This window comes from Carlito syrichta, unplaced genomic scaffold (assembly GCF_000164805.1).
Source record: "Carlito syrichta isolate Samal-C Ts95f unplaced genomic scaffold, Tarsius_syrichta-2.0.1 Scaffold130587, whole genome shotgun sequence".
In the NCBI taxonomy this organism is placed as follows: Eukaryota; Metazoa; Chordata; class Mammalia; order Primates; family Tarsiidae; genus Carlito; species Carlito syrichta.
The window spans coordinates 162,660-189,803 of NW_007074683.1; the positions used below are offsets into that span (position 1 = coordinate 162,660).

Below are 27,144 nucleotides of genomic sequence, written 5' to 3' on the forward strand. Positions count from 1 at the left end.
CTCCCGCTTCGCAGAAGAGCTGGGCTTCAAACCCACACCTGCTGACTCAGCTCTGCTTCAAGTTCCTTTGTACTCTACCATGATACCTCAGTAACCATAAGCAATATTTGATTCTCATCTGCCTGCTCCCTTCTGGTATCCACTAAGAATTGAGCACCCAGTGCTTACCACAGGAAGATAAAATGTCAGTTCTCAAGATATAAACTTTTGAGTCTTCTGCAACTAGAAGGAAAAAAGTTTTCAAAATTACTTTCAACTTCCTGAAGCATTAGGATAATTTCACTGCAGAATTTTATATTTAGGATCACATGAATTATACAGAGAGCCATGGGCTGGTGGACAGCTTCCAAATACTAGAAATTACATTTCCCTCCCTTTTGATAATTAGTTCAAGGTCTTCACCACAAGTGACATCATGTCTCAGAAGCAAAAATAGGTCCCTATTAAGACTCTGTAATGTCTTCTATCTAGCAGATCCTGTTCCCTCTTTATGCCCTGGTCTCCTCAACCTCCTAATTGGCTCTCCAACCTCAAAGCTTTTTCTTGTTGCTGTCTGGAGCCTTAGATATATTAGATATGGTCTGACTGTGTGGGGTTAGGAACTTGGGTATGCTGATTGCATTTGTCTACGCTTAGAAACCCAAGGGACCCAGGGTTCTGGAAAATAGGCTAAAGTAAGCATTAATAGTAATACCCTTCTTATACATGGAACAGGTCATTTGGAGTTTAGGCACATCTAAGTAAAAAAATAGTCTACATTTTCTGTTAAACCCAATTGGGGCAAGAGAAAAACAGCCTCCTTACAGAGCATTCAGTTCAATGTGCTAATGTCATATGTGTTATACCACATTATGTCAGTTAATACTGAAAAGAACTATTTCAAAGTTTCCCATCTAACACGTGAGGAAAGTGAGGTTGACAGGATAAGAAACTTGGCAAAGGGCCACGTTGGGATTCTAGCTGCCCTTCTGTGGTCTCCTACACGGACAATCTTGAACTTAATGGTACCATGACCGAGGGACATTTGGGCACTAGTGGCGATCATGGCATATAATTTATTACCCACTGCCAGTTTCATACCTAGAATTCAGAAATGAAAGAAACGATGATGAGATTGAAATCTTTATCCCTTTCAGACATAAGGACATGATATCTTTATCTTCTACTATATAGGGCAAAAATTTTAAAAATGTACTTCATTCCATATCCAAAAAGATAAAAGTCATGGATTTCAGACTTTTTTTTAGTGGTTCATTGTATCTCTCCTACAACTGAGGGAAACACTAATAAAAAATCATCTTTTATTAAAAGAGGAAAAAATTATCTTTTGGGGTTTGGGGGGTTTATTAAAATGGAGGAAAAGGAATTACAGAAGCTTTGGCTTTAGATCCATCACCCCTTCAACAAGTGTGTACTTAATCCTTTAGATTTAACTATTATTTACTAAAAACAAATCTCAAGGGAGGCAGTCTGTTCTTTTGGGGAAAACATTTGAATGAATGAGAATCAAGAGAGCTGGTTCTAGTTCCCACAATTCTATTAAGTAGGTATTTGATGCTCCCAGCAGTGGACAAAAATTGCACTGGAATGAAATCCACCATCTCAAAACAAGGTGATTACTAGCTCTGAAATTCTAAGGGCCAGTGAGTCATGCATTCATCAGTGCCAAAAATAATATAAAGATTACTCCCAAACAAAACCTCTATTCTTTTAGCTAGGTGTCCATTTGATTAATGTGACTTATATGAATGAGGGATGGATCAACAAATCTAATCCTCTTAAAGTATTTGGAAACAAACAAACAAAATTCCAACTAATGGAAATTGCCAAAGCACGAGAACTCGTCTAGACCCATCGTTGTTTTGTTTTTTGAGTAGAAGTCTCACTCTGTCGCCCAGGCTGAAGTGCAGCGGCATGGTCATGGTTACCGCAGCCTCGACCTCCTGGGCTCAGGTAATTCTTCCGCCTCAGCCTTCCAAGTAGCTGGAACCACAAGCACGCACCACCACACCTGGCTGATCTTTTTTATTGATTGTAGCAACAAGTTACCCAGGCTGGTGTCGAACCCATGGGCTCAGGCAGTCCTCTCGCTTCCGCCTCCCAAAGTGTTGGGATAACAGCATGAGCCACTGCACCCGGTTTAGTTTGTCTTCTACTGTGGCAGCTGATCTTCAGAGATGGCTTCCAGTGAACCATGCCTCTCAGTACTCCTATCTTTTTGTAGACCTTTCTGTGTGGAACCTGAACTGGTTATGCAACTTGCTTATACTAAAGGAATGCAGCAGCTATAAGTCTTGGTAGCTTCTACTTTTGTGTTTTGGGAGCCCCAAACTGCCATTGCTCTCAATGTCCCACACTAAATATATCAGAATTCAGTATGTCCAATACAGGCCCAAATGCTCCATTTCTAATGCTATCCTTTGTCCTTACTGAAATGTGTATAAATTAGGGTAAGACAAAAAGCTCTATTGTGGGCTATAGATACTTTGACTAAAAGAAGCTTCTGTGTCACTACTATTTTGAATTCTCCCTTTGTTTGTAATTCTGGAGGATGCCTAATAGCTGAAAGGTATGCCTTTCTTTTGTAGAATGGGCAGTTGTCTGAATGGGAGGTGGGACCCTCCACAGGTGAGTCCTCAGACCTGGCAGTCTTAGAGCAGAATTCCTATGGAAGTTGACTTCCTTCCTTGGAAGGGTGTGTATCAGGGGTGTGTACCTGCTGTGACGAGCAGCTTTTGGCCTTTCCTTTGTCTTAATACACTCCTGGGTTCCTCTTTCTAGCACTCTGCACTTTAAAAAAACCTTTATTTTAAAGATGTAGGGTTACAATTCAGGGTTAGATACACAAATGTTCATTATGCAGGTACCCTTGTTGATAAGGTGTGCCCCTCCCTCCCCTGGCATTTTCCCTCAGCTGCCAATCCCACCCTCACTCCATACTCTCTAGGCACCTATTTTCTTTTCCCTCAACTGCCCCTCAGCTGGCCCTGATACAGTGTCAACTCAGTAAGACCCTTTTTGGGGAGTTTTTCTATCAAAAATGAAGCAAGGGGATGAAGATGCAGCAATTAGTATTTTAGGGGAGATGTCCCAACCCCAGGGTTTTTCAATGACACTGCTAAGATATCTGCTATAATCACAATTGACGGCTGAGTGGTCTCTCTTGCCTCAGGTAGGTAAACAGTGAGAACTTGACCATCTCCATCTCCAGAGTGAGTTTCACACCTAAAAGGCACAAAGTATTCCAAAGGGAGGCAATACCATCTTTCCAGGGAGAATTCAGAAAGGAGATATGTGATATGCTCCATGTCTACTAGCAGAAAACATGGTCCAACTCTTCTTTTGTAAAATGGGTTCAATCATACCTACTTGAGTATTTTTCTGATTATGAAAGGAGCTTGTCTGACTTACAGTAGCCAGTCAACCTTCTACCCACATTCCATTTGTGTGTCGGTTTCTATGTGATCTGAACTGTTAAGACTTAGTTTATGTTTCTCAAGTCTCTAAGAGTTAAGAACAAGGTTACCCAAATCCTGAGAGGTAAAAATTTATTGATTTCTATCGTATCAGCATGTTATGATATGGCCACACCTATTCATACAGCTGACTTCTTCTTAGAGCCAAAAGAGAATTTTTTTTCCTCTTAAAAATACCTTTTTTTTTACAGCAGGAAGAAGCATTTTAAAAACAAGCATTTCATATTAAGTGGGAATTAAAAACAATGCCCCCCCCCAACTCATGAGGAATAGGGCTGGTCAGCAATAGATCTCTGAGTACTTCAAATCTGTTTAGGGGTCTCTGTCCCCAACAGTTCTTTGTCTTCCACAGAAAGTACTTCCAGGGGAAAAAGAAATTAGAACCTCACTAAAATAGCAGCCCAAATATACACAGAAAAAGAAGAGGTAGACAACTGCAATTATTTAACTCATTTTCATCGGGATCAAATATGTTCTACAAATATCTAAACAAGTGATGTTTCAAATGCTAACAAAATCTTAAGAAATGTCTACACCACAGCTTACTTAGCTTTGAGAAATGGAAGCATAGAACCAACTTTAGAAATATGCAAACTTCAGGAAAGGTTTGCTTTTGTCAAGCTCTTCAAAATCAAAAGCTCACTCTGTAGGACTGATGTTAATGTTTTTCTCACCCTGTAAAGCCTCTGCAGGGTCAGTAATAAGAATTTCCTGAGATCAGCGAGTAGATCAACTATGAGAGGCTTATTCAACATTAATAGTTAAAAGAAACACAGACACAATTAAGATGGGGCAGTGGTGTGCTGGATATAGCTCCTACTGGCTCCACAGAGCTAATAGTTACATTTTATAATTTTGCCAGCAGTTGTTAAGCAATTGTTATCAAAATTAAATTACATAAACTTAAAATTAGTGTTGAGGCTAAAAGCGGTTTCAGTTTAATGAGTATACTTCGTCGAAGGGTAAGAAATAGTTTAATCGTAGATCACGTTTCAGACTGAATGACAATAGATTTACTGGGAAGTGAGTTAGTAGATTAGGATGTAATGCCATTTTCAAATTACGGTTGAAATGCAGTCAACCATAAATTGACTATAAGAGTTTAGCAAGAAGTAATTAAGTATCCTGTGAGAATCAACTGGGCTATATGGGATCTACAACAAATTATTTATATCATTATCATTTGTTAATTATGTCATACATCCTTGCTATCAGCAAAATTTATAACAAACTTATATACACTTGAATACATAATTTTCTTCCCCAGGAGAGTGGACTGTTAACCATTTACCAGCACACCACTAGATGGGAAGAATGGAGAGAAGGGGGGAAATATTTTTGAACCAAAGAAAGAAGTCTAACTTTTTTTTTCACTTGGATTTTCAGTTTGCCTTCAGCATCCAACTGCCATGGTATGCTTTCAGTACTTGTCTACAGACATTAATGCCCAAATAGCTCCAAAAAAACACAAACACCTCATCCCCACAACTAAGAATTAAAAGCACTGTACTTGGAAAAAATCAACTTTATTTTTTTCTAGGTTTAAAAAAAAATAGAACCAGCTATTAATTTTTGTTGAGAAAATGCTTCTTTTGGTGTTCACATCTAAATTTCTGAAAAGGTGATCTGGTTACTAAAATCATCCCAAATGCATTCATAAACCAGATCCACATGTGACCAGCCCTTTACAAAAATTAATTACAGTTGCCACAGCCTTTTACATTCATCTTATCACACGTTACAACATGCAGATAACACAAAGAAAGAAAAGTCAACAAGCTGAAGTAAACATTACAGCATCAGGAAAATGAAAATCCATCTGTATAAAATAAATACAATTTTGTAATAACTGTAAAGAAAATGAAAGCACTTAATAAAAATAATGGCAGTTAAATGTATAACTGTCTCATTACCCAATCATAAAATAAATTACTGTTAAATGCATAGACTCCTTACATGTAAAGAATTTGTGCATCACAGTCATGTGTTTAACAGTTTTATACAATAAAAATAAAGCCATTCAAGATATGTGTGCACACTTTGCAACTAGAATACACATACATTTTTTTGCTCTTTAAACTGTCTTAAAAAAATATTAAATGTAAAAATCCTCAGATGGAAATTTTGCAGAAAAATCCATATTTTGTCTTCCATATGGCTACAGTCACCCTCCCCCAACAGTTTAGCACCCTCAGCTTATTCTCAGGGTCCAGTTCCTAATTGTTGGGGATTGATGCAAAATAATTACAATAAAGCACCAACCAATGACTGCTCCAGAGAATACCTGGCCCCTTTGGGATCTAGAAATTTCCAACTTAGGTGGTTTTGGTCCCAAACATAGTAGTCTCTACCTTTCCTGCTGCCCAGTGCTGTTTTTGACTTTGCCCTTCATGTTGACAGATGTAAGGCTCACAGCACTGCAGGGCAAAACAATACCACAGATCATTTTTATCCATCCTTTGTGGACCAGAGCTGAATGCACTCACAATGGTAACTCTGGAGTAAAGTCCTGTGTAAAGACTCCAAAAGAACAAAGAAAACAATTAACTCTTCCTATTCAGTAGTGCAAATAAAACATTTTCATCTTAAATATAAAAGGAATCCAAGAAGACTACTCATGATTAAAGACTACTTTCTATGACTATAACCAGGTCCAACTAGTTCAGAAGAGTCTTCAGGAAAATGATTGTCAAAAAAACATTACCAAGACAAATCCACAAGAAGGAAGCAACATGAGCAAGGAGTGAAGAGGTGTTCTTACATCAATCCAAAAAACAGCAATGCTAGTATGATGTTCTGAAGTTCGCATTTGGTGACTCAAGATTTTATTTTCACAAGACATGAGAGTACTGCCAATGCTGCCAACTCTTGATTATTCAGGGATGCCTTTTCTAGCCCATAGATTATTCAGGTTTTTGTATACCCTCTTCCTGACAGCTGTCTATTTTTCCACATTATTTCACTATTGTTAACATAGTCATAAACACATAGGAAAAATAAGCTATAAAAAACTGAAATCAGTTTTTAATTAGTAAGCATTCGGAAGGAAAGTTTGATGAAAATAAAAATTCAAACTCCTAAATAAAATTAGGTTTTTGGCTTATTACTGAATTAACCAGTAATTAACAATCAATCATCCAGTAATCCCTACTTCCTTTACTGTGGAAAATTAAGGATCAGCTGTAATATTAAAAATGAATAATATGACCGATCTGAACTCATAACTTTTAAAAAATCAACTGTTCAGATTCTCAACTAATTTGCCCACTTAAAACGTCCTTTTCCACTCCATATTCAAGTAATTTTTCTTTGTTTTCCACTGCTTATAGATTCCTATACCATATATGTATATTTCAACACCAACAATTGTTTTTGAAGAGTGAACCGCTGGCTTGGTCACTTTTGTGGCACTACACCTCTGTGGCCAAGCAGATGCTCCATCGCTATGACTTGTTGATACCAGGATTCCAGCAATGAGTTTCAACTCTGCTGCTGTGAGAATCCAGGCAGTCCAGCCAAGACCCAGAAGTGCAGAGATTCCAGAAGCTAGTGGTATAAAACTGGCACAGTTTTATTTTCTTTCCTCTTGACAAAAAATATATTCTTTAAACCTCCTTTCATCTCACTTCACAAAGAAAGTACAAATCAGGAATTTTTATTCAGTTCTGTATAGTAGCATACTGCTGCTTCCTCAGATTGCCATATAAGAACACTGATTCTCTCTTTTACATTCTCTAGTGCAAGCAGGAGAACTCCAGTTACTGATGAGGAAAGCACTATCAATGCTCTCAAACAAACATATTTTGCAAACAGAAGAGAGAGAACATGTTGATAAAGAATCAAAGAGGGACAGGGCAGATCAAATACATACCTATTTACAACTCACAGATCTATTTTCAAAAATTAACTCACACATCTATTGGTATTTGTCACTCTAGAGACTGTGGAAATGACACTGCACTTGAAAAGTAAAGCATCTTACAGGATAGTTTTTGTAATGTGTACAGTATATTTAACAACATCATGTTCCTTTGGAGCACAGTGATGGCAAAAGTGGCCCTAAGCCATATTTAAATATGTATTTTTTTTTTTTGGATAGGAGAACTGGCCACTCTACCCTGTGGCTTGCTATAGCAATGAGGAAAAAGTCTATTAGCTAGGACTGTGTATGCTTATCCTTGACAGTGAGCAGCTTTTCCCCCAGATGGCTGACTAATCTCTCAAATGAACAATTCCAATTCATCTTGTAATTTGGTAGTGTTTGCTGGGCCTCAAACAGAAGCATTGTTGAGCTTCTCTTTGGCTTCCTATCATCATCCATACCTCTAAATTCAGATTGGTTTCATTTATTGACTGTCACTGTAGAACACATGTGAAATGCTTATATTTCAAGAAAACAGCATTTATAACAACCATTACTAAACCAAACACACTAACACTGTCTTCTGCATTTTAGCAGTAGTAGTATAATATTCAATGAGGTATTTCAGTTAACATGTCATTTTCTTTCACATATGCACTGAGTTATCCTAAATACGAAGCTGCTGTGGGCTTTTATTTGGTGTTGCTTTACCTTTCCCACATAACTGGGGGAAAATTCACATATTTTCAGTTTTTTTTTTTGGTTTATTTAAAAGTAGAAAATAGCCTTTATTTTTGTTTTATAGTCTATTTCTCAGAATTGTTATTTGTGTGATTAGTGACAACAGGGTAATCTATAATAATAATCATATCACAGAAAACTATCACTGACTTACTAGGATCTTAATGGTTTTACAATCCCATGCCAGAAAACATACTCTGTCTTACACTAATGCAGTGCCAGCACTTTTTGAGAAGAGTATGGTTTCTCCTGTGAGGTAAACCACATGAACATAGTGACAAAATTTAAAAAGTGTTTTCTGGAAATAGAAACATGACTTTATCTTCTTCAAATGCAATTGGAAGAGATTGGTAAGCCTTTTGTGGTCTCTCTCCTGGCTACACCTACCCTGATAGGGGTAGCTCCTTGAAGTGATGATAGAATACACTATTATCTGCACAGGTTCTGGGGTTGCCATGTGAGAACCTGTCACCATTCTAAGTCACTATCTCTTATTTTTCTAATAAACTAACTTACTTCCCCTTAAATTGATCATTTAAATGTTTGATACTAATTTGTCCCAACCATCCCCAAATGCATTCAGTGCTAATGTCAAAATGGAAAAAATAAAAGCCTCTGAGCTACAACAGAGGCATCATGTCACGGTGATGCCCAAGGCAGGGTGGTCTGGAGAGCCTCAGCAGGCACATAAACATGCAGACAGGATAGCCTCTAGAGAATGCTCACATTTGTTTTCAGGCTATACCGCTAACCCTCTGCTATATCCGCATCTGATAAAAGTGCATTATGTAAAATGCAATTATCGATCTATGATATGCCTTTCATACAAAATGAGAAATCAGGTAAGGAAAAGCATGAGTGCATGTAAACATGGTGTTGGACTAAGCTAACCTTTGTAAAGAACACATTCCAGCATCAGAATGGGTCCAAAGGACACTGCTTTTCCCATGCAGAGAATGCCAACAATGTACCTCAGCTACTTGTTGAGGACTGGAGTTTGTTACTGCAAATGACAAGGAACAGTTCTTCAGAAGGTGCCAGCCAGCTCCCCTCAAGGTTTTTAGTAACATGGCACGAGTTGGTGGAATTGAGGGCCTAGAGTACTGCCCTAATACAGACTACTAGCTAAGAGGGATAAATATAACTTTCTGAGCTTGAACTAAATTATCAAGTAAATCTGGTGGCAACAGAATTTCTCTCAGATAGTCTTCTAGGATAATTTTATGATTTCCTCTTCTCCAAATGTGATGTTTGCTTAAATATGTACTAGAGTGTATCTTTTTAAAACATGAAGAGTTCTTAAAATATATTAGCAGGTCATTATATTACTAATTCTCATTTTAGTAGAGTTTTAAAATATCCCAAAGGGGGATAAATATTAATCCATCCACTGAATTTCTTTTGCTTTTCATATATTCTGATTTGCACATGTAAAATAATGCACACTTATGAAAGAAAGTCTGAACTCCTATGGTGACCTTGACAAGTCCAAGTCAGTTCCTAAAACAGGCAATGGTAAAAATACTGAATGATGTTATACCACATATAGCCTGACAAAAATGCAAAAGACTGTATGAGAAATATCCACATGTTGCTGAGTGTCATCTCCCTGGAAACAGCTTCCTTATTGCCCTTGGAAGGTGGAAAAGCTCCTAAAAGACAAGAGAAAAAATATTAATTTGTTTTGCTATAGTGGTAGATCTCCTAGATTAAAAGCTGGGTATTAGTTTAACTAGAGTTGCGTGTGTGTGTGTGTGTGTGTGTGTGTGTGTGTGTGTGTGTGTTTTAAGCATCTTCCTTGACTTTACACTGCTCTAGAAGAGAGATCTCATTTGAAATACTACTTCCAAGCTGTTGTGTGTGTGTGTGTGTGTGTGTGTGTGTGTGTGTTAAGCATCTTCCTTGACTTTACACTGCTCTAGAAGAGAGATCTCATTTGAAATACTACTTCCAAGCTGCCTAGTCCTTTCCTGTCTCTGAGCCTTTGGCTTTTGCCATTATACACTGCCTGGAATGCTCTCCTTTTCCATCTTAGTGACTGGCTGGCTCCTTTGCATTCTTTCCATATCAGACCCTAGTTACTTTCTCTTACCTCCATGTTTATTTCCTTCCTGGCAATTTCCCCAATCTGTAATGGTCCCAATCAATCTATCTGTCTACAGATTTGTTGCTGTCACCCAGTGGAATATAATCTGCATAAATTTGCATGAAAGCAGGTACATTAGCTGCCTTGTTTCTCACTGGATCCCTATAGATTTCTACAGTCGTTGGGACACGGAATGTGTGACAATGACATTAAATAATTTCTGAAATAGTGTAACTTATACTAATTACTTTATTTACAAGTTAAGTGTTTTTTGGACACAAAAAGGGGTTGTATAACACTGATACTATTTTCAAAATGCAATATGCTTTATGAAATATATCTTAATAAAAAGAAACACAAAGTAGACAGATGTTTTCAAATCTGTTTCTGGAAAGGAAAGCTAGATTACTTCAGAGCAATATTACCTAAGGTCATCTTGATAACACTCTTCAGCATTTCAAACAGTCTTTGTCCTTGCTGGTAATCCCCCAGGGTAAGCTGATTCATGAGGGGATTTGCTTCTCACAAGCAATTTACAGAGTGCACTTTTAAGTTTCAAGATCGAATATGCAAACAGCCTTCCTTAAAAAAGGCTTCCATTATCACTGCTACAATATGCAACTATTTAGAGGATATTGTGTACCTGTTTCATAAAAATGTGATAAGAGATCCTCTTTTTCAATAAATCGTTGATAGAGCCACTTGGTAAGGTCATCAGTCTCCAAGGGTACATCTTTAATTGGAAAGAGCCTATTAAAAGTTAGAAAAGAGGCAAAAACTACTTTAATTCATAAGTCAAAATCATTCAGAACCACAACTTATGATGAAAAGTTGAATAAAATCATGTTATCCCCCTTTGCTTTTGCAAGCGTTGGTTTCTTCAGCTTCTCAGGCAGCTTGGCTTTTAAAAATTGGTAATTACACAATAAACTTCATTTACACATTCATTCAAATTTGGATGATTCTATTATGTTAGGTCTAGGGCTAAATGCTGAAAACAATCTTTTAAATTATCTTGTATTGATAAGTAACTACTGGTAATAACTATGGCTTCCCATGTTTGTAGGTTTAAGTAGAAACAGTATTTAGAACAGATGAGGTTTTTGTTTGTTTTTTTGAGACAGGGTCTCCCTCTGTTGCCCAGGCTGCAGTACAGTGGTGCCATCATAGCTCACTGCAGCCTCAAATTCCTGGGTTCAAGCAATCCTTTTGCTTCAGCCTCCTGAGTAGCTGGAACTACAGGAACATGCCACCATGCCTGGCTCATTTTTTAAGATAATTTTTTGTAGAGATGGGGTATTGCTATGTTGTCCAGGCTATTTTTGAACTCCTGGCTTCAAAACTCAAAGTGCTGGGATTACAGGTACCAGCCACCATGGCAGGTCTATTCTTTTTCTTTATCAAAGGTATAAAGGCACATAGTTTAAAAAGTCAGCAAGAGGTCTGTTTGTATGACAAATGGCAGTCCTATCCCACTTCCCTTCATTTCTTCCTACCCAGAGGAATCCATTTTCACTTCTTGACTATCTTGATATTTATCACCATGTTTCTTCTTCAGTTTTAGGCTTTATCTACTGACTTCCTACTACGGAATAAGAGGATTAAGCTCTTTCTTCTTCTTATTCCCATCACACATGCACATTCTTCCCATCTTCCCAATATAGTTGCACAGTAATTTCCGTTAGCTCAATATTAGGCATTTGTATTATTCTAATCATGTAAATATATTCATAGCTAAGCCATGGAGTAAACTGTGGCTACTTTTCCTTTCTTGCCCAAGTTTAATTTTCCCTAGATTGAGCAATTGTATTATTTTCCATTTGCTTAATTTTCTATGTACATATAACAAATTTAACCACAAGCTCCCCGTCAGTTGTCTAGGATCAATTCTCTAGATCAGGTCTGCAAGTTTTTTCTTAAAGGGCCAGAGAGAATATATGCTACATTTTGCAAGTGTGAATGAAAATAAATAGAATTTACGCTGCTGGAACCTCCAAAACACCTTAAGCATGAAGAAAAATGTGACCTTGATCTGAGTCATGTAGCATGTAGTTGCAATTTCTGCTTCTTAGATTACAGATAAACTGTTTTCTTCACTCTGTAGATAACTAGAGGACACCAGAGACCAGACCTCCTCCCCTTTTAATGATCAATCTCTGTTATGGATTAACTGCCTTCTTTATTATCCAATACCTAACTTAGACAAGATGGTGCAAAAGACCCCATGACTCTTCTTACATCATGGTGTGGAATGTTAAATATACCTTTCCTCAAAGAAAAAGACCACCCTGACTAATCAGATGGTTGGTTGTAACTATGCATTAAGCCTTCTATACAAAGACGTTGAAATTCTGTAAGCTTTCCTAAACCTTGTCTATATAAATGACCCCAAACTTCTATACTTTATAACACTGACTTACATTTTTTGGAGTCTGTGCTTCCTGAGCAGTTGTCCTCAAACTTGGTGCTTGAATGAACTCCATATTTACCCATATTTCTGGAATCTTATTGTTTAAGTTTGACACAGCCTATATTGTCCCTGTCACAACTACTCAATTCTGCTTTGTAGTATGAAAGCAGTCAGAGACATCAAATACATATGCATAGCTGTGTACAAATAAACTTTATTTAAAAACAGGCAGTGGGCCAGTCTGACCATGGTCTAGATATTTTCCTAAGGCATTCCCTTGCATCACAGTCTTTCAATTTCACCTTCCTAAAGAAATTTCACCCCCCAGACTATGGATTTGTTGCCTGTAGTTTTCATTCTGGGAAGTCCCTTCACTACTGTCCTGGTGATTTCCTGTACTTATAAAGTGAATATAATGTTTCCTATACCTCATGTCTTCCTTTTTCTCTAACTACTCATTTGATGGAACACGTTCTTCAGTTGTTTGAGAAAAAGGCACTTGAAATCTTGGATGTCTGCCCATGTGTTTTTTCTGTCTTCAAATTTGGTTGATAATTTGGCTAGATTACAGGATTTAGGGCTAGAAATCACTTTCTTCCACCTCTATCTTTTTGTCCTCCTTTCTGAGAGATTTCTTACTTAACTTCTAAACTTTTTACTGAGATTTTAATTTTAATTTTTAATTTTAATTTTTTTTGAGTTGGAGTCTCACACTCTGTTGCCCAGACTGGAGTGCAGTGGCCATTCGCGGCCACCGCAGCCTTGACCTGCTGGGCTCCGGCGATCCTTCCGCCTCAGCCTTCCAAGTAGCCAGAATTACAGGCATGCGCTACCACGCCCGGATGATTTTTTGATTTATTGTAGAGATGAGGTCTCGCTGCCCAGGTGGGTCTCGAACCTGCGGGCTCAGGCAATCCACTCACCTCAGCCTCCCAAAGGCGCGGGATTACATGCTGAGCCACCGAGCCCGGCTAAATATTTTCCCTTTTTATAAATCAATAATCGTTCATACTCAAGTATTTTTAATTTTTAAGAGTTCTTTTATTGTTCTGAGTGTTCCTTTTTATAGTAGACTATTACTGTTTTATTGTTACAATATCTTATTTTTACAAGAGCTTTTAAAAATTATAATGAAAAAATTTAAACATTCACAAAAGAGAAAAGGGTTAATGACTACAATGTTCTATAAAAGATTTTTGGAAGCAGTTATTTCCTTGTATAGTCTCTATTCATCCATGTCACCTGTTTTTTTTTGAGTCAGTGTCTCACTCTGTTGCTCAGGCTGGAGTGCAGTGGTATGCTCACAGCCACTGCGGTCTCGACCTGCTGGGCTCAGGTGATTCTTCCACTTCAGTCTTCCAAGTAGCTGGAACTACTGGCACGCCCCACCGCATCCAGCTAATTTTTTTATTTAATGTAGAGACGAGGTTTTGCCAAGTTTCTTAGGCTGGTTTCGAATCCCTGGGTTCAAGCAATCCTCTTGCCTCCACCTCCCAAAGTGCTGGGATTACAGGCGTGAGCCACCGTACCTGGCTCATCCATTATCACCTTACTTATGTTTATTTTAATATTTATTTTTCAGAGTTCAGATTGGTTAGATTACGAGTTATTAGGTAATTCTTTGCTCACACTTACAGATGTGGGACAAAACAGCAGTGAAAGCTCTCAGCATGTGAGTGGAGTTGACTGTTGGCCTCACTGAGGATTATCTGGCTGGGATATTTACATTGGTTTTCCCTTCCCCAGAGAAAGATCTCCTAACTTCCTTGTTAAAGAGTAAAGGGGGAATCTCAGCAGTCAGTATACTAACATCACTTCACCATGCTGTTTTCATCACAGAACCTCTGCCTCAGTCACACCTCCTGTCAGAGAGCCCCTATTTTTTTTTTTTTTTTTTGAGTCAGAGTCTCACTCTGTCTCCCAGGCTGTAACACTGGCCACTGCAGCCTCAACCTGCTGGACTCAGGTGCCTTCCAAGTAACTGGAACCACAGGCATGCGCCGCTATGCCCAGTTGATTTTTTAATTTATTGTAGAGATGAGGTCTCACACCATGTTGTTCAGGCTGGTCTGAACCCCTAGGCTCAGGCAATCCTCTTGCCTCTGCCTCCCAAAGTGCTGGGATTACAGGCATAAGTCACCATACCTGATGAGAGCCCCTGTTTCCCTCTTCCTAGCAGGGAAAGAATAATCTCCCAACTGTGCAGTGTGGCGCTTGGAGGACTGGAGTTCTTAAACAGATTTCAGCTAGTCTTCCCAAGGGTACTGATACTGCCAGCCTTTAAGAAGTTCTATGGTATAAGGTTGGCTCTTGACTTTCTCATAGCTGACTTAGGGTTCTTTTATGTTATTTACTGTTTCTTCTATTTCCCAACTTCCCAAGTTGTGTTGTCATTGTTTTTCATATTGTTTTCCTCATCCTTGTGGATTTACACCTTAAGAAAACCATTTAGTTTTATTTACTGGGGTTTTAGGAGAACACAAAAATAGACATGGAATCCAATCTACCATCTCTTCTGAAAAATTGTCCTCTTATTTCTAGAAGGTCTAAGATGATTTTCTATGTTTGGCCAGGGTCTAAATCTTCCCATTCTTCAAAGTGGTCTAAGTTGCTATATCAGGTTTAGGCAAAATATATGCCAGTTACTTAGTAAGGATTTGAAAATTATAATGATGCATATCATCAAAAAAGGACTAAATAATTCTATATTATACTCAGTAAAACACAATGTGCAGACCAGTCAAATAAATACAAGGGATTCTAAAATAATAAGAATGAATATAGTCAAACTCCTTCAAACACTTTCTTAAAATTGCACGAGTCGGGCTCGGTGGCTCAGCCTATAATCCCAGCACTTTGGGAGGCTGAGGTGAGTGGATTGCCTGAGCCCACGGGTTCGAGACCCACCCGGGGAACTTGGCGAGACATCATCTCTACAATAAATAAAAAATTAGCCAGGCGTGTTAGCGCGCGCCTGTAGTTCTGGCTACTTGGAAGGCTGAGGCGAAAGGATAGCTGGAGCCCATTAGGTCGAGGCTGTGGTGGCTGGGAGTGTGCCACTGCCCTCCAGCCTGGGAGCCAGAGTGAGATTCCAACTAAAAAAAATTGCACATGAAGTATGGTCATTTGAAAAAATATCAGAGAGGAACATTACTTATGAATCACATTATAATCAGATCCCTTTCTAAGGTTTTGGTATCAATTTTATGCTGGCCTCATAAAACAAGCTAGGAAGTATCCTTTCTTTTTCTGTGCTATGAAAGAGTTGTACCTAATGTCCTTTAATTCTCTTTTGTTTTTTTTAAGTGACAGGGTGTTGCTATGGTGCCCAGGCTGGCCTTGAGTTCTTAACCTCTAAGGATTCTCCTGTCTAAGCCTGCTGAGTAGCTGGGACTACAGGTGTACACCCACTGCAACCAACTCCTCTTTTAAATAACTATGGGATCTGTAATGCTGTCTCCTTTTTAAGCTTGATATTGGTAATGTGCGCTTTATGGGTTTTTTTTGAGTTGGAGTCTCACTCTGTCACCCAGGCTGGAGGGTAGTGGCATGCTCCCAGCCACTGCAGCCTCAACCTGCTGGGCTCCGGTGATCCTTCCGCCTCAGCCTTCCGAGTAGCTGGAACTACAGGCGCGTGCTACCACGCCCAGCTAATTTTTTGATTTATTGTAGAGATGAGGTCTCGCCAAATTGCCCAGGCGGGTCTCAAACCTGCAGGCTCAGGCAATCTACTCACCTCAGCCTCCCAAAGGCACGGGATTACAGGCTGAGCCACCGAGCCTGGTTATGTTTTTTTTTCTTTTCGCTTCTTTTTTTGAGTTGGAGTCTCACTCCGTCACCCAGGCTGGAGTGTAGTGGCACGCTCCTGGCCACTGCAACCTCAACCTGCTGGGCTCTGGCGATCCCCTTCTGCCTCAGTTTTCCAAGTAGCTGGAATTACTGGCGTGCACTACCATGCCCGCCTAATTTTTTTGATTTATTGTAGCGAAGTGGTCTTGCCAAGTTGCCCGGGTGGGTCTCGAACCCATGGGCTCAGGCAATCCATTTGCCTTGGACTCCCAAAGTGTTGCGATTACAGGCTGAGCCACCAAGCCCGGCTATATTTTTCTTGATCGGTCTTGCCAAGAGTTGATCAATTTTATACTGTTTTTTTTTAAAAAAAAAACAATTTTTTGGTATTGTTATTATTTCTGCTATATGTATTCTATTCCAACAAGTTTACCTTTATTTTTTCTATTTTCTATCATTAGATTTAATTTGCTTTTATTTTTCTAACTTCTTGAGATCACTGACTTTTTTTTTTGAGTTGGAGTCTCACTCTGTTGCCCAGATTGGAGTGCAGTGGCACGCTTCCAGCCACCACAGGCTCTATCTGCTGGGGTCCAGCGAGCCTTCCTCCTCAGCCTTCCAAGTAGCTGGAACAACAGGTGTGTGCTACCACGCTCGGCTAATTTTTTGATTTATTGTAGAGATGAGGTCTTGCCAAGTTGCCCAGGCGAGTTACAAACCCGCAGGCTCAGCCAGGCTCGGTGGCTCAGCCTGTAATCCCGTGCCTTTGGGAGGCTGAGGTGAGTGGATTGCCTGAGCCCGCGGGTTCAAGACCCGCCTGGGCAACTTGGAGAGACCTCATCTCAATAATAAATCAAAAATTAGCCAGGCGTGGTAGCGCACGCCTGTAGTTCCAGCTACTTGGAAAGCTGAGGCGGAAGGATCACCGGAGCCCAGCAAGTTGAGGCTGCGGTGGCCGGGAGCGGCCACTGCACTCCAGTCTGGACGACAGAGTAAGACTCCAACTCAAAAAAAAAAACAACAAAAAAAACCCCACAGGCTCAGGCAATCCACTCACCTCAGCCTCCCAAAGCGCGGGATTATAGGCTGAGCCACCGAGGCCGGCAGAGATCACTGACTTTTAAGTTTTCTTTTCATCTATCTATGTACCTATCTATCTATCTATCTATGTATCTATGTATCTATCTTTGAGTTGGAGTCTCACTGAGGCTGGAGTGAAGTGACATGCTCACAGCCACTACAGCCTTGACCTGCTGGACTCAAGCGATCCTTCCATCTAAGCCTTCCAAGTGGCTGGAACTACAGGCGTGTGCCACAACACCTGGCTAATTTTTCTTGATTTACTGTAGAGATGAGGTCTTGACAAGTTGCCCAGGCTGGTCTCAAACCCCTGGATTCAAGTTATCCTCTCCCCCCCACCTCCCAAAGTGTTGGGCTTACAGGCGTGAGCCACTGTGCCCAGCTCTAACATAAGCATTTTAAAGTTATAAATCTTTTTTCTATTCACAGAGTAAGCTATATTCTACAAGTTTTGATAGATCATATTTTCATTACTATTATGTTAAAAAAAATTTTCTAATTTTCATTGTAATCGCTTAATACATGGTAAACATTAAATTCTTCTCATTCCTTATGATGGACAGTTTCTTTTCTTTTGTTTTTATAAACAATGTCGTAATAAATACCATTATATAAATGTTCATTCATATATAGGTTTGTCTTTTTTTTTTTTTCTTTGAGTTGGAGTCTCACTCTGTCACCCAGACTGGCATGCAGTGGCCGCTCCCGGCCACCGCAGCCTTTACCTGCTGGCCTCCGGCGATCCTTCCGCCTCAGCCTTCCAAGTAGTCGAAACTACTGGCACGTGCTACCATGCCCAGCTAATTTTTGATTTATTGTAGAGATGAGGTCTCGCCAAGTTGCCCTGGCGGGTCTCGAACCCACAGGCTCAGGAAATCCACTCACCTCAGCCTCCCAAAGCGTGGGATTATAGGCTGAGCCACCGAGCCCGGCTTGTAGGTTTGTCTATAGGATACATTTCCAGAAGTAAAACTGCTATTTCAAAAGTTAAATGCATGAGTAATTTTGAAAGATATTGCTACACTGTCTTCAAAAAGCTTATGCCAATATAGATTTCCACTAGCAATTTATGAGAATGACCCTTTCAAAAAGATTTTTAAACTGGAGAATAACAAAGTCAGAAGGCTCTCATTTCACTATAGAGGATGGCTTAGCAGTGTTTCTTAATTGGGTTTTGCCAGTTTGAGGACATACTTTGGGGCACCATTCTATGAGTTCTCTTTAAGAATACAGGTATCGGCTGGGCTCGGTGGCTCAGCCTGTAATCCCAGCACTTTGGGAGACTGAGGCAAGTGGACTGCCAGAGCCCGTGGGTTCGAGACCCACCTGGGCAACTTGGCAAGACCTCGTCTCTACAATAAATCAAAAACTAGCCGGGCGTGGTAGCGTGCGCCTGTAGTTTTAACTACTTGGAAGGCTGAGGCAGAAGGATTGTAGGAACTCAGCAGATAGAGGTTGCATTGGCTGGGAGTGTGCCACTGCACTCTAGTCTGGGTGACAGAGGGAGACTCCAACTCAAAAAAAAAAAAAGAATATAGATATCTTCTGTTTTCGTATCAACATTAATCTTAATTAATAAAAACATTTGAATCATAAAGATATAAACATCTCATAATTAAGTACTGCCATGGGATTTTGGTACCTGTGTTTACAATTTTTTTGGTACAATAGAGTATTGCTTTAAAAGTAATAAAAGTCCAGAAATGTAAACAGGGGCACATTTATATTTAAAAGCAACTTCTACTCTCTCACCTTTTAAAATTAGAGATTTATGGCTGGGTGCGGTAGCTCACGCCTGTAATCCCAGAACTTTGGGAGGCAGAGGCGAGAGGATTGCCTGAGACCATGGATTTGGGACCAGCCTGGGCAACATGGTGAGACCTTGTCTCTACAATAAATCAAAAAAATTAGCGGGGCATGGTGGCACATCCTGTAGTTCCAGCTACTTGGAAGGCTGAGGTGGAGGGACGACCTGAGCACAGCAGGTCAAGGGCGTGGTGGCTGTGATGTGCTACTGCATTCCAGTTTGGATGACAGAGTGAGACGATGACTCCAAAAAAAAAAAAATTGAGATTCAGCTGTGACTTCCAAGATCCAATAAAACGCAACAAAAGAGCAGTTCTGCCTCTTGTAATGGCATAGTAGTTCACAGGTAATAATGATAAAATCTGGACAAAATAAAAAAAGTAATTCGTAAACAGCACTGAAGAGCGAGCAAAATCAGGCAGGTATTAGAGGAGAGTGGCCACTTGGAAGACAGGCATGCCACTGGGGTAAGTTTCTCATTTGAAATAACTTTCCACTTGAGAACAGTTTCCAGTGAGTGGCACACAGGGACGCTAAAACATGTATAGACACATGTATAAGTTTCTTATACAGAAACATGTATAAGTCTCACTGGTTGAAGAATCAGAGAACAGAGATGAGGGAAACCATAGCAGCTGGAGTGAGAAATCCAGAAGAAGTGAGCAGAGTGGGAGCCACAAATCCTGGATATAAACCCTACCCAAATCTTTGGCTGACCTCTGGATTATGTGTGTATGGGGCACACTCCAAGCAGAGTAAAGTCCCACAATTCTTAGCTAGCACAGTTCTGGGCACAAGGGGTCCTCAGAGCTATGTATGAAATTCAACAATTCAGAAAATCTGATGGTTTCTTCTCTTTCTTCCATTTAACTGTCCTTAAATATTTGGATGTTTAGGAAAGTCTATTTCATGATATTAGAGGAATACTTTAAAATTTAAAACTTAAAATAAGATTTTATATAGTTAAGTTAATGGCATTACAAATTACTGAGTTTTCCAGTTGACACAGTTTTATAGTGTAAGTAGCACTTTTTAAACTATTAACTTCTACTACACTGAGTTGCAGCCATATATTTGCATTAGTTTTTTACTATTAAAAATATGCTAAGCCGGGCTCGGTGGCTCAGCCTGTAATCCCGCGCCTTTGGGAGGCTGAGGTGAGTGGATTGCCTGAGCCCGCGGGTTCGAGACCCGCCTGGGCAACTTGGCGAGACCTCATCTCTACAATAAATCAAAAAATCAGCCGGGCGTGGTAACGCGCACCTGTAGTTCTGGCTCCTCGGGAGGCTGAGGCGGAAGGATCGCCGGAGCCCGGCAGGTCGAGGCTGTGGTGGCCGGGAGCGACCACTGCACTCCATTCTGGGCGACAGAGTGAGACTCCAACTCAAAAAAAAAAAATGCTATCTCTGCCTTGTTGACACTCAATATTTAGTATGCAATCACTCTTAGGAATCCTCTTACCAAAGGAAAGGATTCTCTAGCTTTTATTTAAAAGATAAAATAAACCCATTCAAAGCAAACGTCTGCAAATCTGTTTTCTCTCAGTAAATGTAGTAGTCCTTGCATCCTTTCCATTAAGAACCCATTCAGAACCAACGTTATGTGATATTCCCTTAGTTACAGGTATTGGGGTATAGGAATGGACTCACAGCAAACTTGGGCCAAGGAGACAATAATGGAAGTTCTTTAGGGCCTTTAGGGAAAAATTTTAGATCACAAGAAAAATAAGGTGTATTTTTTTTCTTGTTTTCATCTTTCATGGAAGTGTGAGGTCTTAAATTTCCTCATGGCTACTGGCTAAGGATGAAACTAACACATAGAACAGAGCAGAATTGGGAGAAATAGAGCTTGAGTGACTAAATTAAGCGCATCATAGAACCTGTCCTATTTTGGATGTTGTTATATGAACCAATAAATTCCTGTATTGTTAAAGTCTAACTCTGTTTGAACTGGACTTTCAGTTACTTAGAGGCAAATATTTAACTTGACTCTTAAGGCACACCAAAATCTGAATTAAATTTTCCAACCTTATTTCTGACAACTTCCATTTATGCACGTCATATTACAGACTACTTACTTACTGTTTCCTATTCATGTGCTAGACTTCATAGTTCTATTTGTTTGTTCATACAGTTACTACTTCACAAAATGCCCACTCATCTCCCCTTCCCATCTCTACCTATCTACATTCCATCCATGATTCTTTAAGGTCCAGTACAAATATATCCTCTATAATGCTTTCTCTGGTCTAAGAAGGCCACAGTCCTTCTGTTGTTAGCATAGAATAGGTACTCTCTGTAGGAGAGAGAAAAAATTTGTTGAATCACATCAGATGATACTTGCAGTATGTACTTTATTGTATAAGATTAATTTTGTTTGTTACTATAAAATCAGGCCTAAACAACCTAAGTATAGTTTAGTGAGAGCCAAAGGTCTAAAGAAGATCTCGAAATAACATTTAATATATCTTTATAAGAAAACTGACATTAAAAATAAGGCTGAATTAAACAGAGGAAGTTTAGGTTTACCAGTTGAACTCTTGAAAGAACAGTGTTACCCAGGCTTGGTGGCTCAGCCTGTAATCCCGCGCCTTGGGAGGCTGAGTGGATTGCCTGAGCCCACGGGTTCGAGACCCGCCTGGGCAACTTGGCGAGACCTCATCTCTACAATAAGTCAAAAAAAAAAATTAGCCGGGCGTGGTAGCGCACGCCTGTAATTCTGGCCACTTGGAAGGCTGAGGCGGAAGGATCGCCAGAGTCCAGCAGGTAGAGGCAGCAGTGGCCGCTCCTGGCCAATGCACTCCAGTCTGAGCGACAGAGTGAGACTCCAACTCAAAAAATTAAAAATTAAAAATTAAAAAAAAAAGAGACAGCCAGGAGAACAGACCAAATGCTCCCTCTCAAGAGCAATCTACTTTTGTTACTCTGATTGTTTGGTCACCGTGGGATTAAAATATTAAAATGATAAATCCCGTAATATGGCAAAGGATTACATACACTAAATACCAGTCCTCTTGAAATCAAATAAGAGTTCTTGTGGATTTAAATACATACATATACATAAAAGAAACCTTTACAATATCAATAGCTATCAAATGAAAAAGTAGCTCCTAATTTTTGAGAAATGAAAATTCTAATTATCAATAATTTAGAATGTGCTCTTAAATACAAAATATTCTGCCAAAATTCATACAATCAGATTTAAAAGCACTAGATGAAATTACGCCTTTTAAAAAATTTTTTTGTAGACACCGGGGTCTCACTATATTTCTCAAGCTAGTCTTGAACTCCTGTCCTCAAGTAATACTCCTGCCTGAGATTACAGGCGTGAGCCACCATGCCTGGGTTTGAGATTATAGGCGTGAGCCACCATGCCTGGGCCGAAATTACACTTTCAAAAAAGGATGTAAAGCAGTGCTTAGTGGCTGGCATTCCCTATATTTGAGTTAGAACATTTGAATTTTTATGCCACTGACTCAAAAATGTGAGCCAACAAGCAACATGGCTAAACTCTCAATTCAATTATGCCAACTACATGTAAGGAAATACGCATTGAAGAAGATTCTGAGATAAACAGCTCCTATTTTCAAAAAGCTAATAATCTAGCAGAGGGATAAGAAAAGTAACAATCAGAATACAACTGCTGGGTGTGTTAAATGAAGGAAAGTGTTTGTTTGCTAATGGCAAAGGATATATGGAAAAGGTACCACTTGAGTTTGGACTAAAAGATTAAGTAGGATGCAATGGTTTTAATGTTTGTCTCCTCTGAAACAAACCCATGTTGAAACGTAATCTCCAATGTAACAGTATTAGGAAGTGAGGTCTTTAAGAGGTGATTGGGTCATGAGGGCTCTGCTCTCATGAATAGATTAATCCATTCATGGATTAATGGATTAATGGGTTATCACAAGAGTAGGTTAGCTATCACAAGAGTAGGGCTGTTATAAAAGCCAGTTTGGCTCTCAGTGTGCTCCTCTCATCTTGTGATGCCTTTTGCTACGTTAAGGCTCTCACCAGAAGCTAACCATATGCAGATACCCAACCTTGAATTTTCCAGCTTCCAGCACTGAGAAATAAACTATTTTTAATAAATTATCCAGTCTCAGAGACTCTGTTAAAGCAACAGAAAATGAGCTCAGACATAGAATTTTAAAAATTTTTAATTAAAAAAAATTTTTTTTTGAGTAGAGGTCTCATTCTGTTGCCCCAACTGGAGTGCAGTGGCATGATCACAGCTCATCGCAGCCTCAACCTCCTGGGCTCAGGTGATTTTTCCGCCTCAGCCTCCCAAGTCGCTGGGATTACAAGCTTGTGTTTCCACACCTGGCTAATTTTTCTATTTTTGTAGAGACAAGGTCTTGCTATGTTGCCTAGGCTAGTGTTGAACTTCTAGGCTCAAGAAATCCTCCCACCTTGGTCTCCCAATTTAATTTTTAAGAAAGTAAAATGCACATATAATTTTTAAAAGTCAAAGCATACTATAAAGTAGACAACACAAAATAGTGATCCTATATTTTCCCTTCACGGATACCTGTTTCTCATATGGAAACAATCCCTTTCCACTGTTTATTTTGCTATTTACCTACATATAGCTTACAAACATGCTAACAACATTATTTCTAGATTATCCTATTTGTATGTATGTATGTATGTATTTTCTTAGGACAAAGTTTGACTGTCATCTGGACTGGAGTGCTGTGGCTGATCAAAGCTTGCTGTAACTTAAACTTCTGGGCTCAAGGGATCTTCCTGCCTTAGCCTCCTAAGTAGCTAGGACTACAGGCACTGCTATCATGCCCAGCTAATTTTTTTGTAGAGATAGAGTCTTGCTATTTGCCCAGGCTGGTCTCAAACTCTTGGTCTTACACAATATTCCCTCCTCAACCTCCCAAAATGCTGAGATTACAAGCATCAGCCACTGTGCCAGCCCTGATTTTCCTATTTAAAATTGATTTGTTGACTTCCTACTATGGCAGATACATATTTGACTATCTTAAACCACTGTCCCCTTCTCCAGCATCCTTCTTCTCCTCTCCTAGACAGTTAAAAACTCCTTCTCAGTGCCAACTCTGCCCTTTGTAACTATGTTTATGATTATACTTATTAGTTTGTGTCCTAATTTATTTTCTTATGTGTCTGTTTCTTCTGTCAAACTGTGCTATCCTCATCTTTGCATACCCAATATATAAATCAGTGCCTGGACTTTAGTAGGAACTCAGGTTTGCTGAACTGAATTAAACTGACAATAATGTGCCAGCGTAAAACTTTATGTAGTTAGCTATCAATACCATGGGCATAGTTAACTGACACTACCAGGATTAGTGTGACAAGAATAACTAAAAAAATCCAGAAACTACCTGTTATAAAAAGTAGATATGTAGACAAGAACAGATCCTGTCAAATTTAACATACCAGAATATCTAATAGCATTCAATTTCTAGTTTTACTTTGAGTCATTATTCTGAGCAAGCTGCTCATGCCTAACAACATACTAAAATGTAGTATTTATAGCTTCCTCCTGGAACCAGTAGAAACATTAAAAAAAAACAACAACTCAGTTATCTGAGAATAAACTCTTACCTACTTTAATACAGAGGAGATATTTCTAAAAACACTACAGGGCAGCAAATCTAGGGACACACTAGGAGATACTTTTGAATGACTTTAAAGTTTATGTAGATAAGGAGATGACAAATACTCAGCACTTAGGCCATTGCTTTCCTTCAAAGTCAGAGATAACTGAGCCCCTTCTTGAGCCCTGCTCCTCACAACAGTCAAAAGCAAATGACAATGCCTTTTGAATATATTAACAATGAGATAACAATACTTAGAACTGGAACTTATTTATTACATTTGTTTCAGATCCTTTGAGACACAGTAAAATGCTTAACAAATGCCTGCTGAGTGAACAGAAGTGAACTAACCCAATATACAAATCATAACAATTGGTTTTGTTGAAGAGAATTACTATTATGCTTTCCATGTGTCTAATGACTTTTAAAACTTATTTTGAATAGTCTGATTCAAAGAAAAGTTGTAGAAATAGTATAGAAATTCTCAGATATGTTTTACCCAGATTCCCCAAGTGTTAATATTTCCCACATTTGCTTTACCTTATGATTTTTTCTCTCCACATATATTTTTTCCCTCAATTTTTGGGAGTAAGTTAAATGAAAAGGTTAAATATCCAGGTGGGCCTTCCAAGATTCACTGACTAAGTTAACTAAAAGATAAACAGTGATCATCAATGAAAATTATGCTTACCCATTGTTCAATTAAAATGTAAGCCACATGAATGTTTGTATTTGGGGGTATAATAGTTCCAATAAAACTACATTAAATTCAAAGACAGAAAGTATTTTTTGAATACCAATGGTACTTTCCTAGGCCTTGAAGAGACTGAAAAGTGGAAAAGACACAGTGAACCCCCAGAGAGACAAGGTGGGAAAAGAGTGCCTAATTTCCAATGTTTCTTTCCAGTCACTTACCCGATTATAATGTTTTCCCAATCATATCATGTTCAGATTCACATATTGAGAATACCTGAGTAAATTAGCCTTATCTGCCATTATCTTGGCTCTTTACTATGAGTGATGGTTAATCTCGTATGACCGGGCTAAGTCGTGACTGGGCTATTACCAGATAGCTGGTAAAACATTATTTCTGAGTTTGTCTGTGAGGGTGTTTCTGAAAGAGGTTGCATTTGAATTGACGAACTGAGTACAGTGACTGTCGCCCACTCCCATGTGGGTAGGTAAGGCATCATTTATTCTTTTAAGGGCCCCAACAGAACAAAAACATAGAGGAAGAGTAAATTCACTCTCTCCTCTTGAGCTGAGCCATCCATCTTCTCCAAGCCCTTAGATATCAGTACTCCTGGTTCTCAGTCTTTTGGACTCAGACAGAGACTTACACAATTAATACCCCAGTCCCCAGGTATTTAGAACAAGATCAGGACTTACACCATCAGCTCCTTGGTGCTTGGGATTTTAGATTCAGACTGGGACTTGTAACACTGGATCCCTTGGTTCTCAGGCCTTCAGACTTGAACTAGAACATCACCATTGGCTTTCCTAGGTCTCCAGTTTACAGATGGTAAATCATGGGACTTGTCAGCATCCATAATCACATGAGCCAATCTCTCATAATAAATATCTTTCTATATATCTATATACAGATGCTCCTTGACTTACAATGGGGTTACATTGTGACAAACCCATTATGAGTTGAAAATGTATTCAAGCTGGGCTCGGTGGCCCAGCCTGTAATCCCACGCTTTGGGAGGCTGAGGTGAGTGGATTGCCTGAGCCCACGGGTTTGAGACCCGCCTGGGCAACTCGGCGAGACCTCATCTCTACAATAAATCAAAAATTAGCCAGGTGTGATAGCACACACCTGTAGTTCCAGCTACTTGGAAGGTTGAAGTGGAAGGATCACCAGAGCCCTGCAGGTCAAGGCTGCAGTGGCCGGGAGTGGCCACTGCACAACAGTCTGAGTGACAGAGTGAGACTCCAACTCAAAAAAAAGAAAAAAAAAAAAGAAAATGGATTTAATACACCTAACCTACTGAATATCATACTTTAGTCTAGCATATCTTAAACATACTCAAAACACATTAGCCCCCTGTTGGGCAAAATCATCTAACAGTAGACCTATTTTATAATAAAGTATTGAATACCGCACACAGATGGGCATTTTTTAGTCACTGAGGAAATGCAAAAACACAAAACACTATATGCCAAAAACACTGTAAACATAGTACACTGTAGAGTATCAGTTGCTTACCCTTGTGATCAAGTAGCTGATTGACAGCTGTGGTTCACTGCTACTGCACAGCATCTCGAGAATATTATATTGCATACTAATAGCCCAGGAAAATATCAAAATTTAAAATC

At 39.3% G+C, this 27,144-nt stretch overlaps 1 protein-coding gene across 1 annotated transcript in view; it reads right to left on the reverse strand.

Annotated features, from left to right (window-relative positions):
* Nucleotides 1-3,531: 3,531 nt before the first annotated feature.
* The window catches only part of LPGAT1 (lysophosphatidylglycerol acyltransferase 1), a 94,968-nt gene continuing 71,355 nt past the window's right edge, over nucleotides 3,532-27,144 (reverse strand). The window contains exons 7-8 of the mRNA XM_008049137.2: nucleotides 10,809-10,915; nucleotides 3,532-9,731 (exon numbers count right to left, since the gene is read on the reverse strand). Coding sequence (XP_008047328.1) covers nucleotides 9,580-9,731; nucleotides 10,809-10,915 — 259 coding nt within the window. The 3' untranslated portion in view covers nucleotides 3,532-9,579. The remainder of the gene's footprint in view (nucleotides 9,732-10,808; nucleotides 10,916-27,144) is intronic.